The sequence below is a fragment of the Synchiropus splendidus genome, chromosome 8, assembly GCF_027744825.2.
Source record: "Synchiropus splendidus isolate RoL2022-P1 chromosome 8, RoL_Sspl_1.0, whole genome shotgun sequence".
NCBI classification, from domain to species: domain Eukaryota; kingdom Metazoa; phylum Chordata; class Actinopteri; order Syngnathiformes; family Callionymidae; genus Synchiropus; species Synchiropus splendidus.
This window is the reverse complement of record NC_071341.1, coordinates 25,351,837-25,372,272: the sequence shown is the minus strand read 5'-3', so window position 1 is coordinate 25,372,272 and position 20,436 is coordinate 25,351,837. Positions and strand designations below refer to the sequence as shown.

General features: G+C 45.8%; 1 protein-coding gene across 1 annotated transcript; it reads left to right on the top strand.

The window, feature by feature from the left end:
• The first annotated feature begins 4,182 nt into the window (after positions 1–4,182).
• Positions 4,183–7,630, top strand: smtla (somatolactin alpha). Its single transcript, XM_053872967.1, has 4 exons — positions 4,183–4,380; positions 6,183–6,296; positions 6,627–6,806; positions 7,436–7,630. Exons 1-4 carry the CDS (start codon positions 4,183–4,185, stop codon positions 7,628–7,630), a joined length of 687 nt encoding a protein of 228 aa, XP_053728942.1.
• Positions 7,631–20,436: the final 12,806 nt, after the last annotated feature.

Below are 20,436 nucleotides of genomic sequence, written 5' to 3'. Positions count from 1 at the left end.
AAGATGAAATATTTAAAGCATTAAAAGGTGCAAAATAGAATACACTACAGTTGGACTACTTTAGGATCATTCTCACTTTATTGTTTGAGTCCAATCGTCTAGAGCCAGGGGTTCTTCACCTGTTTGATCTCGGGGCCCACCTTTTCCAGAACAAAGGGCCCCCGGGGCCATTCAAGTAATGGAACCCAATAATTGCTCTTGATTTCCTTTGTGTTTAATAAGCACGTTTAATCTACTTGTGAACAAACTAAAACCTTGTGAAATGGCATGAAACCATGTGATCACTGCAAAGATATTTGTCATCTAAAAGTCCAAGCAGCAGCAGGTGCAAGTCATTATCAAATTTACTGAAGAAAAAAAGGAACACTTGACACAAATTGTTGAATTAATCAAATTGTACGTCAGCAGTAAAATTCCCAAAATAAAACTGTCAAAATATTATAAATAAAATGGTATATTTTTGTTCAAAATAAACTCTACAGAAGAGATGTAAAATTTAAATGAAAGTATCTCCATAAAATTTTCAAATTCATTTAAAAAACCGCATCGACAGTTGCTTTCATGGACAGTTTGTACTCTTGTGGAGGTGGCGTTGCTTTCTTTATCATTTTCTTTTCAAAACTTCTCCACACTTGCTAACACATTTGCAGCTGTCAAGTCCATATAATGACTCACTGCTGCCACCATATGTGCCAAATGTATTACAGCTGAGCGTCTCATGGCCCAGAGGTGTGAAACAAAAAAACTCCAGGGGCCCTGTAAGGGGCGCTCGCAGCCCCACCATGGGCCCCAGCCCTACGCTGAAGAATCACTCGTGTAGAGGGAACATGTAGAGCCAACACACGTTCTTGAAAATGTAACGTCTGTTCCATAATGCTGTTTATTTTCCATTTGAGGAAACGGGCTTGCTTTAATAGAATGAAAACAAATATTTGTATCATAAATTCAGTAGTTTAACTGGTGTCCTTCATAGGTCTCAGTCAGGAAATCCAAGCAACAAGATACACACAGGTCAACATCATACATACTGTAAAGTGTGTGTATTGAAATGGTTTCACCCTCCCAACATGATGATATTAGGCTGACTAGTGTGTGATAATGTGGCTAAATGATCGCGATGATGTGTGTAGCACACATGGTCTCTAAATGCATCATACCAGAAGAGCTCAAATTCACCCTTTCATCATCTGCTCTGCAGCACTGTGCTGAAGCGATTATGACACACGTGCACTCAGCCAATTTCAACTACATCATGAGAGAATTCCAGTTCTGAAGAGGTCACACGTCCAGTGTACTGTACTGGGAACGGCTTTCTGTCCAGACACAAAGTGTTTTGGTTCAATAATTCAGTGCTGCAACATGTGAATTGGACGACAGCTGTACAACCCAGCAAATCCAGCCGCTGCATCCAAACATACACGGAGAGACAATGCAGCGCCACAAATGTCAACCCAACGTGGCGCTTTCTCACCCGCCTGAGGAACGGGGATCGTGTGCATCTCAGTCCCATTAAAAACATGCGCAGCACAAACACACCCCAGGCTAATCGCTCAGCCATATCAGCATTATTTTATCCTCGTGATATTCCAATATGAAGGCTCGGTAACGTTGCATCAGCCTTGACAGGTGAGGCGCGGCCGAGACGGCCTTTGTGTGGGCGTTTGTTATCCATTTAAAACAAGTTCTAAAGTGTCAAACTCTTTATAACTGCAACATTTCACTGTCTTGTTTTCCCACCCTGTAAATACCCAGCAACCCGACTGGTCACCTCAAATTCTGTCTTGAAGCTTCCAGGAAACTCTAATACTAATGAGTTACTAATAATAAAGGGATTTTACCACTCACTCTTCTTGACAAAGTGTCCCATTATTCTTCAACACTTGCATGTAATTTAGCGTGTCCTGCAAGTACAGTCGGCAGTGATCAGAGCCAGCTTTATTACCAAGGTCAGCGGGGATCCCCCCAACTGGGAAAGTGCTTCGGACAAACGTACAAAACAAATGAGCAATAAACAAACTGAAGCATAATCATGGAAGTATCTAAGAAATGACACACAAACAACAAGGGCTGACCACAAATTCATCTACTTTCCCTGGCGTCAGCCAGCCTGCTTGGTCCACTTCCCAAACGTTGGTGCCACGAAGTGAAGGAGTTTGAAAGCGTACGCATCTCTTGATGAGGCATCATCTCAGTTTTTCCCTCCAGAGATAAGCATTCACCTTTGCTCAGCTGCCTCCTTTTTATACTGTGCATCTCTGACAATGACACTCAACCCAGCCAGCTGCTTTGACAAAAGTGGCCCTTATCTTGCTGGTCCTTGCTGTTGTACCTTTGACTCATCTGATTAATCAGCTTGGACACCAGCCGCCGTGGTTGACACAGCTGTTCTATACTGGAAGCCGATCCACAAAACCAGTGGAAATAAGGGCACTTGTAATGGGTGTTAAACAAACTAGAAAAACGTACTCATGGTCAGTGTCGTGGTGCTCAGGGGACCAGACTCCGAAGGCTAAATCGAAAACAGAAGACTCGACGACCAGAGTAAGGGATACACCGTTTTAATATACAAGAAACAAAGATCAAACACAACCTGGGAAACAAGGACTTTGTCACCAAAGATAGATAAAGAGAAGGCAAAATGTGAGTAAACAAACACTCACCTGAGGAACACAGCAAAGCGGTGAAGAAAAAACAAAGAATAAAATTAAGGCGGTAGAAAACTAATACACATGCATGATCTAAATACTGTCAATCAACACGGGAACAATATCAGGAGAGGGAGAACTTCACCGGAAGAAGCAAAGCGACCATCTGGCACAGCAGAGCGGAACCAGGTCATAGAAGAAGGGAAGGTGGTGAGGGGAATTGGTCCCAACTGTGTGCCTGCAACACTGGGGCAAACACAAGACAGGAAACAGAAACAACAAAATAAAAGAACAGATGCAGAACATGACGGTACGGATTGCCAAGACTCACCTTCACTTTTCTCTAGATATTTTCATAGCTTTTTGTAGTCTCGCGAATGAAATGCGTCATCTTCAACTGATGGACATTCCATTGTCTGATATGTGTATCTGTGCATCAGTAACGTTGGGATAGTACTCACTACTAAAACTTTACTGCTACGGTAAAATATAAATCTGTTTTCTAAAATCATCAAGTGGTGGTCAGTGTAGTGGTGACAGGTGGAAGCATGTCCAGAGCAGGACTACATATTAAACACTGCTGCTTTTGAACAAGGTTTCAAGTGTCCTGACAACATGTGAATGGGAAACCTGCGTCGTCCAGATCCGCAACTGGACACTAATCAGATGCGTCTTGAAACCTCCGTCCTCAAATGTCTCGAGCATGCTTTGATTTAAACATGCCACTGAGAAGTGATGGATGTGTTCTTGCTCCTGCAATGACAAAGAATACAAGTCTTATTCCACAGAGAGAAGAGGTGATGTAAGAAGAGATAAGACAAGTGGAGCAGGAAATGTGCTTTACTAATGTAACTGTCGTTTATGCTTTTCAATATTGCTCTGAATCTAAGTAAATGCGTGAGAGGCAGCATTGTCCAAACACAATAGCTGCTGGCTCGATTTATTTAAGCCGACACATCTATTGCTGAATATGATGTGAATAATCTTGGAAGAAAAAATGTCGTGGCTCTCATGTGCAGCCCCACACAAGTTATTCAACTGCCTTTTGTAGCTCAGTGTCACTCAGTCAGGATTCTTTTCTTTCATTTTCCCTGTCAAGGAGATCAACACGTCTACGTTTGCTAAGCCTGCTGTTGCTTATTGGTGGCTACAGGTCCTCAGGATGACCACCGAGCAGGGGTGTATAAATCTTCAGCAACCTTCAGTAAACAAATCTTCACGTAAAACCTTCGTATTCCATATTGGAAATGATTTCAGTCTTCATTTTTGCAGAATTTCAGTTGCTGTTTTTGCGATACCCATGAGTGTTAAAATTCATCAGGTTCCACCCGGGTCTTCTTACAGGGGCCTGCGTAAGACGCGCCGGCGTTCTGTTATTCATGGCCTTCGTCCGTCTTTAAAAGCTCCGCCAGCATGGCGCAGAGTACTCCAGGTGCACAGAGTGGAAATGGCAGGTAATACAAGTCATTTGTTGTCGGCGATCGTATTTGAGTATGAAGAGTTGGTTTATGAACTGACCTGTTCTGCTCCTCTTTGTATGGCAGTGGTGCAGGGAACGGTTTGGGCCGCGCTGCTCTGGCCCCTCATTATGACGGCGAGCATGCCGCTGGACTGTAAGGACGAGCAGGGCAGCCTCTCGCGCTGCCTGTCAATCTCCCAGGAGAAACTCCTCGACAGGGTCATCCAGCACGCTGAGCTCATCTACCGCGTTTCAGAGGAAGCCTGCACCATGTTTGTAAGTCACGGCAACCGCCACATTTTACACTGCACAATAACCAATCATGTTCCTCAGACTGGGTCACTGAAAATGGCACCATATTGACTGGTTATTAACGGTGAAGAAGCACGTCATTGGTCTGTTCGTGGTTGATGTGCGTTTCCCAGTCTTTAGTGATACCTCTGTATGATACATAGAGTATACTGCAACGTCAGAACCATTCGGTGAAAACGATCATTTGAAGACTGGGAGCATGTGGGACAAAGAATATTTGAAACAGGAGGAGGAATCAAATATGTAGTGAGGTACAAACATCATATAAAAGTAGCTGCATTTACCCAGGGGTTGATGGAAACGCGTTCTTTTACTAAATTTCTTACAATAAGTTCTTTCTCTAAATGTGGCTCCTGATATGAGATCCTGATATTTTTCCTCTGTATTGTTATTTGAAGTATTCTAAGTCCTTGATTGCAACCAATAACAAACATCCTGGAACACATTTTTTACAGTGAAAATAAAAGCTGATCATTTTCGTCAACCCAAAGTAAGTGATCTCAGAGCTGCTGTACTGATAGTGGGTGGACTTGAGGACCACCTGAATCACCATCATCCAGAGCTTGGGAGAGGGGCAGCCACAGCGTGGGGCCATGTCGCGGTGATGGTGACGTGGGCGGAGACTTGAAGTTCTGGTGTGTCTGAAGTGAAGGAGGGTCCGTTTACGCGCCACCTGACGCCGTCTGTATGCGCTAAGCATGTTGCTGATGTTCATACAAGACTCACAGGAGTCCGCTGAGGTGAACCAGAAGACTCCGACACTGAACCCGGGACAGAAAGAAGCTTCATAGAAATTGGATCTTGATCACTTTACCTGTCTATTATCATAGTTTTATTCGCCCAAATGTGTCTCTTCTAGTTAATTTGCAGCAAAAAACATATCTGAAAATGGCTCTCCACGCTGGCCACTGAGCTTCCGTGTGAGTGTCGGGTGACATAGGCTGACATAAGCCCCGCCCCTCCCCGAGAAAGTTGGCGAACAGATCCTGCCCACTCTGCTCTCACCATCTGCTCAAGATTGCAGATACCACTTCTCACTACATGCCTGATTCATTTCTGGCGATGACTGAATTAAATCTCGATTTCCATCACTGACTAATGAGCGTGCAGGAGCAGCGAGACAAGTCTGGCGTTGTGCTCCACAAGTCGACGGAAATAACTCACCCCTGCTTTCAGACTCTCTGTGTTACTTGCCTTTGATGCCGACAAGATTGTCGCCTCTCTGCCAGCCGTCAAAGTCATCATCTCTCTTTTTCCTCTGTGCCAAATATGTCCTCCATCCGAGTAGTACCAAAGTGATGATGATACACTGCAACCTGGAGAGTCTGAGACTCCTTCATGTTTGATATTTAATTCTGCCTTTTGAAACAAAAATGCAAGGTCTTGCCTGGAGTGGCGAGGCGACCACAGGACACCTACAGAAAGAGACCCATTGCTTCTTTTGTGGCGGGTGGTGTGTCTGAAGCTGGTCATGAAGAGAGCCTTTAGGTCTCCTGAGTCAAGTGCCAGAGCAGGAGCAGACTGAGACCATGACCAGGGTATTTTTAGCAGTTGGAAATGTCCACCTATGCAATGCTAAGGTCATCAAAAATGGAACATTTATCAGAAACTAAGGGTGGCACAGCGTGAGTAATGGGCTCAGGAAGAAGGTGATTGTATCCCAGGGCTCGTGAGTCTTGTTGTCCATCAGGAAGTTCTTCTGTCGACTAATGTCCCTGTTAACATTAATAACTTTACTTTATATTTGTTTGCGTGTGTCCATACAGGAGGAAATGTTTGTCCCGTTTCCGTTTCGCCCTCAAATGAACCAGGTGGGCTACGCATGCATCACTAAATCCTTGGCCATGCCCAGCACCAAAAGTGAAATCCAGCAGATATCTGTGAGTAGCACCTACTTCTTCATACTTTCTATGGCGAGGACTTGCTCACTGGGTCAGTGACGGCCTCCAGACCGGAGTGCTACAGTGCTCGCCGTTCTGTCCAAGACTTTTCCCTGCCACACTTGTATCTTCAGCACCCGTCTCATTGTACTATTCATCTCTTTATTCATTTATTTTTTTTGGTCACCTTCAGACAAAGTGGGCTTGATTTTACCATCTAAAGACCATCCTCATTTTCGCAGTGACAGTGTAAAGACCTGCTTGTCCTCAGGATTCAGGGCTTGTTGGTTCCACCCTCCCGCAGCATGTTCTTCCCCGTCTTCTGTGCAGGATAAATGGCTGCTGCACTCCGTTCTGATGCTGATTCAGTCCTGGATTGAGCCTCTAGTCTACCTGCAGACCACACTGGATCGCTACGACGACGCCCCAGATGTGCTGCTGAACAAGACCAAGTGGGTGTCGGAGAAACTGATCAGTCTGGAGCAGGGGGTCATTGTCCTCATTAAGAAGGTAGATATTCAATATTCCCTGCATGTGGACGTGGTCCAGTTGTGTTGCGTTGAGGTTTTAGTGTTAGTTTTTCTTCCCACATAAGTGACACATATTTGCAGAGTTGCCAAATCATTAGCGTTGACGTCCAGCGGTGCTATTTGACAGTGACAGTGTTTTTAGAAACAATTATTACTGTTTGTCTCCACTTTAAACACTTGTTTATCAAATCCTCCGCATACTGAAATGAACTTTTTTTTTTTTTTTTGCTGGATCATAACAGAGGCTGTATTCACCTCAGTCAAAAAGCACTGCATCAGTGCAACGTTATTACAATGTCATGACAAATAACGACTGTTGTCATATGTCTGAGTACTCGAGACTGCGAGGGTAAACAGAAACGACCTTTTATCAACCAGTGTCCTGATCTTCTGAGCCCACTAGATGGCACTCTCTGCCCTGAGAGCTTTGGATTGAGCAGCCATGTCAGTTCAGAGCGCCTCCTACTGAGCTACCAAATGAATGACCTTCATCAGCTCATCACTTCGTAAAACGGTGGCGCTCATTCGTGGAAAAGTATTGGATGGGTGGAAGATGAGTCGAAGATTCTCATGACTACCTTTTGAATATATGGATTTCTTGTCTGCCAGATGCTGGATGAGGGGATACTGAGCAACAGCTACACCGAGCAGAGCCCCTTCCAGTACGAAGGCCCTCCAGAGATGCTGGAGTCTGTTGTGAGGGACTACATGTTGCTCAACTGCTTCAAGAAAGACGCCCACAAGATGGAGATATTCTTGAAACTTCTTAAATGCAGACAAACAGACAGGAATAACTGTGCATAAAACCTGAAGTGCATACTTTAAATCATGCAGTGGCTTCTCAAGGCTTGATAGATGTATATATTTATGTCAGAATGTGCCCTCGGCAACGCCGTCGTGCTCGCAGTGCAGTGTTGCTCTATCGATTGTTTCAAAATACCTTCTCAGACATAGGTGTGGCCTCTAAAGTTCTGCATTTCTCTTCCCCTGGTTGTTTTCCTAACCTCGGCTCACTCGCCATTAGAAGATGTCAAGACAAGATCCACACTTGGTCCCATTCATGTCCATTGCCTTTGTTCCTGACTGGAGTTTTTTTTATTGCTCAGGGTTTTCATTACTCCCTGTCCCCCAGAGCATGGAGTGCGACTCTTAATAGAGTTTCTTCTGCTTCTGCATAACGAAAATGAAACGCTTTCAGCAGGGGCAGGAGTCAAACAGAGAGCAATCACTTGTGAGAAGAGAAAAATGAAAGGTGTTTTGATTAGTGAAGGACAATATAGTGGAGGAGAAAACGGCAAAATAGCTGCTATGTGTCGACATGAAAGTGGGCTTTTTGATGCCCTTTGACATGATTCACGTACCCTGAGACCTCACACACGCTCAACTGAAGGAAAAAAGGAACTCGGTTCACTGTGATGGTTGTTGATTTGAAAAGTTAATGAAGCACGCTGTGAAAAAATACAATAAAAAATCATCTCTGGCTCTGTTCATCCTGCCTGGAGTCCTCATTTCCTGCTTCAAATGCTCAGCTCAAAGCAAGTAAAGTCAATCAAGGATGCAAACACATGTATTATATATCCATTCTGTTGCTACATCTGGAAGTTGGACTGAAGTCTATCAGTTCAAATGGTGGACAGTGGGAACTAAGAACCTTCCCAACCACTGTAAAGGGAAGCGTTCGCAGCTGCCCTGTAATCGCCTGAGAGATTTTTATCAGTCGTCTTTTTGATTCCGGTGTGTTAAGCAAATGATTCTTTTGGTTTTACAGGAATACTCGGACAGTTACCAGGTCATCCTCGCATGGTCAAACAGCCTGGGACAAAGCCACATCCGTCCACTTTGCCATAAGAGTGAGCAGCTTTGGCCAAATGAAGTAACTCAGAGCCACGACTCAGGTTTACTTTAGATGAGAACAACAGGAAAGGCTGAACTAAATCATGTGTATTCAGCACCATTTTTGAGATTTCACAAGTATAAAACAAGCTTGAGACTGCGATTCCGATCAAAGTCCTTTGGATTGATTCAGGTTTATCGACCAAGCGTTAACTTTTTTTACGTTTTACTGCATCATCTGGACAGTCCACAGCCTCCACCATCCTCCAGCAGAGCCACTGGCCATCTCATGAGATGCCCGAACCACCTGCACTGGCTCAACTCCGAGTCTCTCCCGAGTGGCAGGACTCCTCACCCTAGGGAAAGCGGGGACGTCCCCACGTCTCCGTTCTGCCTGTCACTGTGTGCTCGTTCTTGTTTAATAAAGTTGGGATCAGAACAGTCAGTGTCCGATGCCACCAGTCCACCACACACTGACACTAATTAAAATGCTCATCTGAAGCACCTGGAGGAGGATTAGCACATCATTGCCATGAAGAAAGAGTTTCTCCTTTTCTTTTCTTTTTCTGACTGAATTCATGATCGGTGCAAGGCCAGAGTGATTAAGGATGATTTGCCTTACACCACCGGCAGAAACAAAATCAGGCAATATGAGTGGAGACTGCGCAGCCGGCATCAATCAGCTTTTCATTTTTTTAACTTGAAATGGGCTCATTTCACTCCCAAAAATTCTCCTACATGAAAAGAAGAACTACTCCGTGCAGGTGAAGCAGTTGGCTGGAGGGTTTGACCAGTGGATCACGGCCGCGTCTTGTTGGGAAATGAATATGTGAGTGCTGAGAGAAGACATCTGGGGTGTGAATCACCACATCACCACACAAAATGCAGTTGAGACGTCTTCAAACTGTGCTGAGATTGCTACGGCTTAAATCCATACTATAACGGAAGGATTCCTGTGAGTGTGAGGCGGAGAATCCAGAGTTTGACTCCTTACATCAGAGACTTTTTCCTGTCCCTAAAGCCAGCACCGAGTCCAGAGTCGGGTTGGACGAGGTTCAGAGGCAGACTTGAGGTCGCTGTGAACAGTGCAGGCAAAGATGTGACATTGACAAGGAAAAGCGTTCACACTCAGGCTTATGTTTTTCTGCATCTATTAGTGACTGAAAATGAAAGCGCTGGTCTGAATCAGAAGATTTTTATTGCCATTGTTGAATATGCTTCAGTACAATATTGAACAGCAGTAACGTCCAGGATCTAAAGCTGAATAGTGTGATTGCCGTCATGGGGGTGGTGGTGGAGGGGGCAGGTTCCCTGGCCTCCTGCGATCACAGTGAGAATGGTCAGCTCTGATCCAGGGTCTTGGAGACACACAGGTCCTGAGGAGATGGCAGCCTCCAGCCAACAACCTTCTCAGCAGCCTGTGCACCTCCCTGGTGGTGGCACTGTGGTTTTTACTTCCTGAGAAACTTGCCACAAAATAGTTTCTTATTCACATCCAAATGGCAAGAAGTCTTCATTTCTTCAGCATGAAGACGGAAATGTGCACTTACACCAGTATAATGCATGTGTCTATATTGCAGTGTGTGTAGGTCATGTTTCCATGAGTGGTACTGCGCCACACAGAGCTGGAGCCAGTCAGGAGGAAGGCCATGGAGAACTGCACTCGCATCTTAGATGCCAGATACAGTTTCCTCAGCTGCTGCTGCCGGCTCCTCTCAACTGATGTCATGTGTTTCAGGTCAAGAATTCCATTTGACATGTAAATCAGAACGGACTGAGAGTGTGGCGTAGGCAGCAACTCGATCAGTCTGCAAGGGATTATTTCCCTGAGCCAGGGCGGTTGAAGCTCCATTATCTGGGGACACCGCAGCAAGTCCGCCTGGTCCACCCGGTCGCCCCCTATGTCCTCCTTCATCACGTCCATGACCCTCAATAATAGTCTTCCTCGCCTTCTTTCTCCCGCCACTTCAAACATGTTCCAATGAAAACGTCTCCTCGCCACACCGAACACACCACCTGAGTCTGGCGTCCTTGATCTTGATCTTCAACTCTGCCACTTCTCACTCTGCTTCTTGTCATTGCGTCAGGGATGCTGTCAGGGAGCCAGACATCACAGCAGCACACAGCTTATCAGTGGCAAAAAAACATCATGTCACATATTTGGTCGATCGATGGAAGGATTGCATTTCTCCAGTTATGTTGATACTTGGACAACAAACTTCCTTCCTCGTCGTGCCCTAAAGTAGCGCTGACCTTAACTCGGAGCACATGCCCTATATAATTCATGCATCCATCTAAAAATAGACGTTGTCTTCTGGGAGGCCACAGAAAATTCAGCAGTTTCATGTGAGACAAAGAAAAGTTCAGTTATTGTTGAGTGAATCTACAACTAGTAGCTGTGGCTGCATGAGTAAAATATGTGAATGAAAAGTTGCCATCAGCAGGTAGAACGCTGTGATATGGAACTTGGGGAAACTGATGTGTATCAGACCTGCACTCACCACCAGCAGGTGACCCTTATGTTGACGCCGAAGTTGTTGCTTCAGCTGATGCAACATGCAACACTGTTGGGTTCCAATGGTTAGTGAAGGGGTTTTCCTTCCCAGTGTAATGTTACAAGCAGAGAGTGCATGGAAACTCTTCACTGAACTACAATCACTTGGTATGGAATGCACCTATTGGCTCCCCCCTCACTGATGGTGCCACCGTCCGTTTGAGCGCCATCCCATGGCCAACACTGAACTCTTTCTTTTACATGATGCACCACCCACAGAGTCAGCATATGCTGCGGAAGATGGAACATGTGCCTCAACCGATGCAGCATGCGACACTGATGCGTAGTGCTGAGCGGATGAGGCTTCACGAAACCGTGTCCTTATTAGTAGAGCTCAGTAGGTGGCGCTGTGGGTTGAAAAAATGGGGTGAGATTTCATTGAATGGTTGATCAAATCCAAAGATTTGAGACTCTGAAAATGCGGACAGTGTTTCATGAAGTCTCAGCGGCCCGTCACTGCTGAAGGGCGACTTCTGTGTCAACACGGGGCGCAAAACTCACTTCAGGAGAGTCGCGGTGTGACGCCCTGCGAGGGCAAAAGTGTTGAAACTGTGTCTGTCAGAAGCTGAGAAACTCTAACCACAATTTGGTTTGATACCTACCTACCTACCTACTTGTCTTGTTCCAAGATAGTTTGAAATTTTTCACTGTCCGTCACTTGATTTTGCTGCAGCGCTGATGAAATAAAAAAAAAAGTAAAGGAACCATTAGCTTCAGGCGTTTATAGCTTTGACTTGGGGTGTCTGCACCTGACACCCCCTCCACTCATTGTAGCTTTGGAAGGAGGCAGTGCTTGGAATGGCACGACAGCAGTGTCCTGTGATGTACAGGAGAAGTCTGTCGCGGTGTGGGGGCAGACGACAGTGTTGGCACTGTCTTGTTTGGCTCCTCCTGGCCTCATCATTTCAGTGTGGCAGATAGGAGGTGATCTGGCCCGTGTTCTGCTCCCCAAGGCTGCAGCGGCTTCAAACCCGCACACGGCCATGCAGCACTCACCTTTTGCTCGCATGGCTCCTGACAGCACAGAAGTAATCATGGGCTGGGAGAAGCCTGGTCCACTTCTCCAGCCCCTCTGGCTATAAATATTAAAGATGGCTTATAACTAGTGGGGAAGGTAGGGGAGAGTGGAAGGTGCAGGCTTGCTGAAGGCGGAGATGGACAGGCAAGGGGGTGGGGGGGGCGGGGGGATTTCACAGTCTAACTATTGTGACCCGAGGGAAGGAAGTCCAGACTGCACAAGTGGGGCAGCCGGAGACAAAGAGGACATGACAGCAGTCCAAAATCCAATACTGGGAAATGAGTTGGAATTTTATTTTATGGCTTTTCTGGTGAAGAATGTCATTTGGAAGTTAAAAAAATGTGGCAACTGCATTTGGATAAAGTTCAGGTGCTGGTGTGACATGCCGAGAAAATGACGTACAGAGTGAAAAGGATGGTTTGAAATCCGACTACTGAGGCTGGGAAGCGCTTCTTCACCAAAATGAAGTGCATGAAATTCTTCAGCCTCTTCTGGATTCCACATGGCATTTTTTCCCTTTCATTGAAGGCTTCATAATGACATTTTGGAAAGAGCTAAAAAGCGTTCTCAACTCTTGAGCCTGAACAACCGCTTTTATTCAGGGATGAGACGACTTGAGTGAGAAGTTGTTTATGCTGGTCTGAGACATGATATTAGGGAAGTACAAGAGGTGCGGGTTTGGCAACACAGAGCTCACTGCACCTGAGGCTCCATGTCGCACTGATCTTTTTAATGAACCTCTGACAAACTCATGATTTTCACTTTTCCTGAAATGAGGACGCCTTTCGCGTGGCAGCTAATGAACTGACACAAATGCTTGCCACATCACCGTCGACAACACCACTCCTTCTTCCTGTGAAAGGGCTGAGGACGACGTCTTCCTCTCCTGCAGTTAAAACGCACGACATGTCACCACATGGCTAGTTTGAAATTATTATTATTGGGCAGTCGCTGGCAGCAGCATCCCAGACAACAACGTGGAAAGTGAAGAAGAAGAGCTGGAATCTTCAGGATCCAGACAATGATTCAGGGCTCCAACTAAAAGCCATCTTCAGTCCATTGTTGCATGATCAGTGTTTCCTGAACATTCCAAGACAGTTTGAAGAGAGTCTCAGCAGATTTACCAGATCCTGGATTTTTTTTTTTTTTTCAACAGTGGGACATAGGGCCTAAAGGCATGGTCTGCTATCACAGTGTCACCTGTTGTCATCGCTGTATGGATGAGCCATCTCTATTAACCAAGGGAAACACTTTGAATCAGCATCTGCAGAGGAAAAAAAAAACAAAACACCAGAAGACGAATGTACAGATGCCAAAAAAGTGGTGTTTAAATCAATGCAATTTCCTCTCCTTGTGTCTCCAGAGGCCAAAGGCCTTTTAAGATTCACTCTCTCTCTCATACACTGTAAATACAGCGCACATTGAGGAAGTGCGCTGCACGTGAAAGGTGGGGTTGGTGGAGAGGAATATATTTGTCTTTCTTCTGCCTTGTGTTTTTCTTGGATCAAGGCACGTGCCTGAAAAATCCTGTGCATTTCCGACACTCCAGGAAGCACTTTCCTGACTTCAAATATAATAATTTCCTCTCTGGAAAGAGTCCTGGGATTATCCTCGTGTATTTGGATCTCATTTATGGCTTTTCCTCTCTTGAAAGAAAAGCGATGAAAGAGCGCTCAGACAGTAACTGTTGGACCCCTGGCCCCTCATCTTAAACAGCTTTTGATAGGTGTGGTGAATTTGGTTCCGGTTCAAGGATTAAGATTTAGCGCCTCGCCGTCACAGGAGACTCGCGCTCCGCCAGCATGAAGTGATTGTTTTGTCTTTGCTGAATGGAGAAACAGGATTTTAATTTCAAATGATCTGAGACTGAAGAGAGGAGAAGCAAACTGTGTGGTAAACTGTCTATGAAAGAGAGGTACGTAGATTACATTCCATCTATTGAGACAGGTGTCTGCAAACATAACCTTAAGATCAAGTGAATTAGCTCAGGAATGTAGACGGACGGAGACCCTCGCTGGTAATTATGAGATATAGTTGCCTTCAGAGCACCATGTGTTTGACATTCACATTCTCTGCAACAATACGACAATAGACTCAAGAACCGCTGACACTCTTCTTTCAGCGGCGCTTCTCCGACTCACCAGAATCGCAATCAAATGAGCTGAAACTTTGCATACATCTTTCATAAGCGCTAAATAAAAATCCATTGACTCATTTGCACTTCAATCTCCCGACGAAAATGAAGTAGAAGCTCTTGCAGGGAAATTCATGGGAAGCTTTGGGATCATGATCCGAGGTAAGGTTTCCACAAAAGAGGAAACGGAGGCAGCGTTGGAGAGGCTGTGAAATGTATCACCACTGGAGGACAGAGGGTGTCCACCATTGTTGTGCCTTCTTCATGTCTCATTCGAGCTACTTTTTGGGTAGTGACAACAACACTGCCTCCCATGGTTGTTGCTGGTACTGTGCCATTGTGGAACCGTGCAGAAATCCTGTCAAAATGATCATAAATGAGCATAAATGCATTGTAAGAGCTCATGAAACCCTGACCTCGTTTTTAGAGTTCAGTAGGTGGCGCTGTTGGTTTCATCAAAACGGATGTTCAGCTCCAAATAATTCTGGAGGCGTTCAACATTATGGGTATCGAGGTCAACAAATGCCAGGCCGTGTTCAAAACTGCACAAAAAGTAAACACACCGTCACATCATGAAAGTGCTATTCAGTCGCCCTGCCGTCAGCAGTAGAACACACCGGGTGTCCAGAACACGAGGAGAAATCAATTACAAGTGTCGCTCAGAGAGATACGTCGATGTTCTGTTGTGGAAGTTCATCATCGCTTCCAAGCCTGTTTGTGAAGACCGTCATTATTACTGCCAGCAATTGATGTGAAAACAATTACCCTCCCAATCGAGGACACGGAAAATTCTGTGTAGCTCGCAACGTTCATTTGAAAAAAGCCCGATCAATCATGTCTGTGTGTTATGCTTTCAAATCTACGACAAGCTTCGGCTTTGTGTTGGATCAGCACCGATGTCGAGTCCTCGGTGATGGACACGCGGCCGGGGATTTAATCGATGGAAACAACCCACTCACTGCTTCTATTTTACACCAGCAGGCGTGTGGTTTGACTCTGGGAGTCTGTCAGGTGGGGTCGCTCCCTTCGGAGTCAGAGTTCAACATCATAATATTTGAAGTCTAAATGGCCAGTGATACCTGTGGTCCGCTGAGAATGAATACGTACAATACAGTAAATGGTTTGATACTCAACTGGCAGTGAAGGCTTCGACTGAGACCTGATATTTTATTGAGGTGTTGAAAGTGAAACCACTACCTTTAGCAGAGTCTGCGCAGCTTGTTGCTCAGCGCCAGTCATTAGCAAGCACCTATTTTCCTCTCCTCAAATGAGGTGCTGGAGCGCCTAAAGCAAGGCAGAGGTGTTTCCAGGACAAACACAAGCCCCCAGCCCTTCAGCAAATTGTCACAAAGCGATTTTATTTCTCCTCCTCTGGAGCTTGTTTTTCAGATATATTCGTGCAAGTTCCTTCCAGTCCTCCGACAAAGCTTAAATGTTTGCTGGATTAACCACTCAGCAAGGCAAAGGACTGCACTCACTCAACTCGCTGCAGCGACGCCTTATCTGCGCCTGACAGCCTGCAGGCAGGATGGAGGGCTAAGGTGGGCACGTGTGGGGGGCACAGCCTGCATCAAAGGGTCTGGTGGCTGATCTGAAGACCGCAGTCATGTGGATGCACGAACCGAACAGTTGGAACTTGGGGTTGCTGCGTGGTCTTTCTGAAAATCTCTGGTAGTGTCCTGTGATGTTGGACGGGCGGACACAAGGGCATCGCTCTCTTTTGTCTTGGCACTCTCCATCCATCCACCGCCGCTGCCAACTGGTGACTTTAAACAGGCGACTGGCTAATTAGAGGTTCCAAAACAGGGTTTGTGTTTGGCAGAGGGATGATCCACCAGCTCCCCTCTGTTTGAAACCGATAAGTGTGATTCATTCGGACGCTCCAAATCTCTGCTCATGTCTTCCTGTTGTTTTGGTTCGCCTTGGCACGGAGTGTCGAGAACTGAAGGTGCGAACGCGATTTAAAGTTCACACTTTCTCTCTTCCAGTCAAGCCACATATTGATTTTGTGTTCCTGTTTGTGCGTGACTGTGAGATGGACGGAGGCAGAAAGTTGAAGCCGACAATGTCTTCCTTGACTTTGAGCAGGGAAAGTGGAAAACGGACATCACAACCAGCTTCAGGCCAAAGTGTCTGCATTGTGCACAAGCTCGAGCTCTTTCTTTTACATGTCTAATTCTCATAAATATACGAACCTTTACACAGTACTGATAAAGGATTCATTTAATCTAATGTTTCCCCTCAAACATATGTTAAAATATGCAGCTCCCAGACTTCTCCACCAGATGGCAGCAGGATTCCTCCATGGTCAAACCAGCATGCACTCCTAATTCCACATGATGGTGGGACTCCACTGCACCGCTGTTGACTTAAATACTGGATGTACAGGGACGAGAATGGAGCGTCTCCTCACCTCTCCATCCTTCCCGCCAGATTACAGCCTGTGTCTGCCGTGTTACTACGCAGAGATGAAAGAAATTCAGACGAGACTGTGTTTGCTCTTGATGAGGAGGAAGACATGTATTTATGATGGACCTTTCTGTGACAGTTTGTTCTTCATTTGCAGGCTGGACATAGTGATGTGCCTTCATTTGTCTGGAATTGCGAGGCCATATTGAACCAGGCTGTGTACTGAACATGGCGTACAGTGATACCCAGACAGCAAGAGATGAACGGCGTTTCATGATGGAATCTCACAGAAGGTGGTGCTCCCAATTTTAGAAGGATGTTTCATGGAAACTGTTCAAAGCCTTATGTCATAGCATCATCTCATGGCCCTTGAAAATAAAAGTTTCATCGAAGCTCATGAGGGTTTTTCCTCTAACTCTGATGCACATGTTAATTTTCAGATCAGTTTCTGTGTGACGTCCTTCTGTGGAGGGATGGACTGGTGGGGCTTTAATTCCAAACATGCAGCTACCGAGCTCAGAAAAGTACGACACTGTTTCATGAAGCTTCAGCAGCCCATCACTAAGAACGTTTTTTAAATGTGATTCAGTGTGAAATCTGAACATTTTCCTGGGGCTTCTTTGGATGTCCTGAAGTGCCAACCAGGAATGGCATAGAAAGTGGGTTCAAAAGGACAAACTTCAGTCAAATGAAAAGTAGGAGGGACGTGTGGCGAGGTGGTGAAATTGGCTCGACCATGACCTTGAAAGAAGCAGCTTTATTTATTACTGTTCAAGTGATGATTGAAAAGATAAATCACTGTCTATCCTTTCTGGAGGGTCACTTCAGTTCAGTAAACTAGTTACTGTAGCTCACATGACTCTGTCGGGCCTGTTTTCTTTTTAGTCATTAATAGCAAAGGGCGTCATCAGCATGTGTGTGGCTTCCCAGAATGACTTTTATGAGGGGTGACCTTGGCCCAGTGATCTTTCATGACTCAAACCACTGGCCGGTGTCATCAGATCACAACGTCTGACTCACGGCTGAGATTGTGATGGGCTCCTCCTTCAGTGAGTTGGAAGTCTCCCCTTTCTGCCTCCTTCCCTGCAATCCCACTTCCTCCACGTGCTCCTTCACCTCCCTCTTTTCCTCCTGCCCCCGCCCTCGCTCCCTCGGTGGGACCTCGTGCCAACGGGACCCAAACACTGGCCCGTTGTTTAGGGCAGGGCTGCTCTCAGTCCGACCGCTCCCTGCTCATAATCGCTCCTTCGAAATTGCAATTGCTGATAAACAAAGTGGGCTGATGTGGACTTGAGATTGCGAAGAGCGTAGCGAGCAGCATCTGCTATCGGACTAATTGTAGCAAACAATCTCCCTCATTTTTCCTACTTGAAGTCGAGCGCCAGCTGAACGTTATATTTAAGATTTGCAGTTGCACTTTGTAGTTCAGGAATAATTGGTCAGCTCTGTTTTCGGAACTGGCAGTTTTTTTTTTTTATCTCAACTTTGACTCATCACTCCACGCCTTCATGACTGCGAAAAGGGGGCGTGTCCTGCTCATTTCAAAACAGCCTACAAGCCCTCAGAGCCAGACTTTCTAAAAACACAAACTTAGGTCCAGGACAAAATCCTACTTTTCAACGCTGGATCCCCCTCTGCTTCAATTTGTCCCTGACTATGTAGTTTTTAATGTCTCACTGTCACTGAAGCCTTCACATTTTTCTTTGATTTTTCCCGCTGCAAGATTCCAGTTGAATAAAACTACCACCGTTGCTATTGTGAGTTGGAACCTATTGTACTTTCATTGTACGATAAGTATGGTGTCTGTGCCATAGTGTGGCCTTCTGTGCACAATGACACAACGACACAAAGCTATTACACGCAGGACTGTTCTTGTCTATGTACACTTGTCTTTTCCGGTTTCACAGACATGTGATAAACCGCCACTGGGACTTGGGCTCATTCCAGAAATGAAACTGAAAGGATTTTCTTTTTCCATTCTGTGTTTGGTGTCCATCATTAACATGAATAACAACTTGTTGGTGGCAAGTACATGGCTTATTCTCCAGGGGATTTACCAGTAGCCAAGCCACCCCAAGCCATGCCAAGTACAAGTCAGTTACCGAATGTAACCTTAGTTCTACGAGTGCAGAGAATGCCCTCTCGCAGTCGGCCATTGCCACTGTCTGTCTTGGGCCTTGCGCACATTCTCAGAACATTCAGTAACCCCAGATTCCCAATGTTAAAACCCCTCTCAGCCAAGCAACTTGTGTTGCTGGGTGGGTCCAGATTGCATCTACACGCTTGCTTCGACTATGTACTGGCCGTTGGGTCTCACACCTGACTGAGGAACAAAAATGAAAGCAGTGACAACCTCCTTGACTTTTGAAACACATGCAGAAGCCAGAGAGGCAGACGAGAGCAGCCCTGAAAAAAAAATTGTTTCAGTCACATTTCAAACTTTTTTTTTGTGTTTTCATTCTATTTTTTTTCACTGAAAATGTGTCTCAAAGCACAACATTTTCCACCCAAAGAAGACGAAGGTGACTGCAGTAGAGGCTGCGCTCTCTCACCCTGATCTCCACGCTGAGCCTCACAGAGGGAAATGGCCGAGCTGCAGGTGAAGCGAGGTGCCCAGTAGCAGAGGAGCGTGCGGCCCCTGGTCACCGGTGCACAGAAGCTTGGGAAGCCTGTGTTGACCAACCTTACCACGGTTTCTGCAGTTTGGGGCAGGAAACAGCTGCATGTCTGAAGTTGAGCTAAAAGCCTGCTTGCAGCCGTTGCGGCACTCAAAATCAATCAAACGGCTTTTCTTTTTTTTCTCCTTTTTTTTCAAAGCCACACTCTATTAGCTCCAACGGATTCTCACTGAAAAAAAAGCTAGATACGCAGTTTGTGCTGAGCTGGCGATCGGGCCGATTTTCCTCTTTTTATGACGTGATTTACGCTACAGTTAAATCCAACGCAAGACGAGCAGATGGGAAGTAGAACAGCGGAATATTTTGAGCTTTACAGTTTGGTTTGAGGACGTGTCTCTCTCGGGGTGAACTCGTCCCGCCCTCTGCCTGACAGCCACATCACCACAACAGAATGGGTGTTGTTCAAATGGCGTCCCACTCTTGACACTTGCCATGTTTTCCACTCATGAAAAGCCTGGCCTCGCCAAAGTCTGCCAAGGCTTCTGACCGTGAACTGTGCAGGATGTTGGCACCTCCAGTATTTATTAAAAAGGAAAAATGGACACTCACTCAAACACTGCCTGGCCAGAAACAAATTGTGCTTGTTTTTCATTTTATGGCCGAGCGTTTCAAGCCGCAGAGCTCTGCCAATGAGCGAGAGCCAAACGTCGGCGCTGCCAGGTGGAGGTGATGTGTGAGGCTCGTGTTCACGGATGATTCACTCACACAATGTTTCTTAGGTGGATGAAACCAAACGGCCTTTAATGCTCTGCTGAATTTATTCAGGCAATTGGTGTATTTGAAACGCTAGACTTCACTGATCATTACTGGAATAAGTTGGACCAAAAACCTCCCTGTCAAATGAACCTCACAGTCATTTCAGAATAATCAGACCTCATGAAAGCAAGATTGGTTTTTATGCACAAGTACATTCTTGTTTTGCTCAGCTGCTGGAGTGGTCTCCCTGGGAATGATGCCAGATTTGCACGGGGCTTTCCTTGAAAC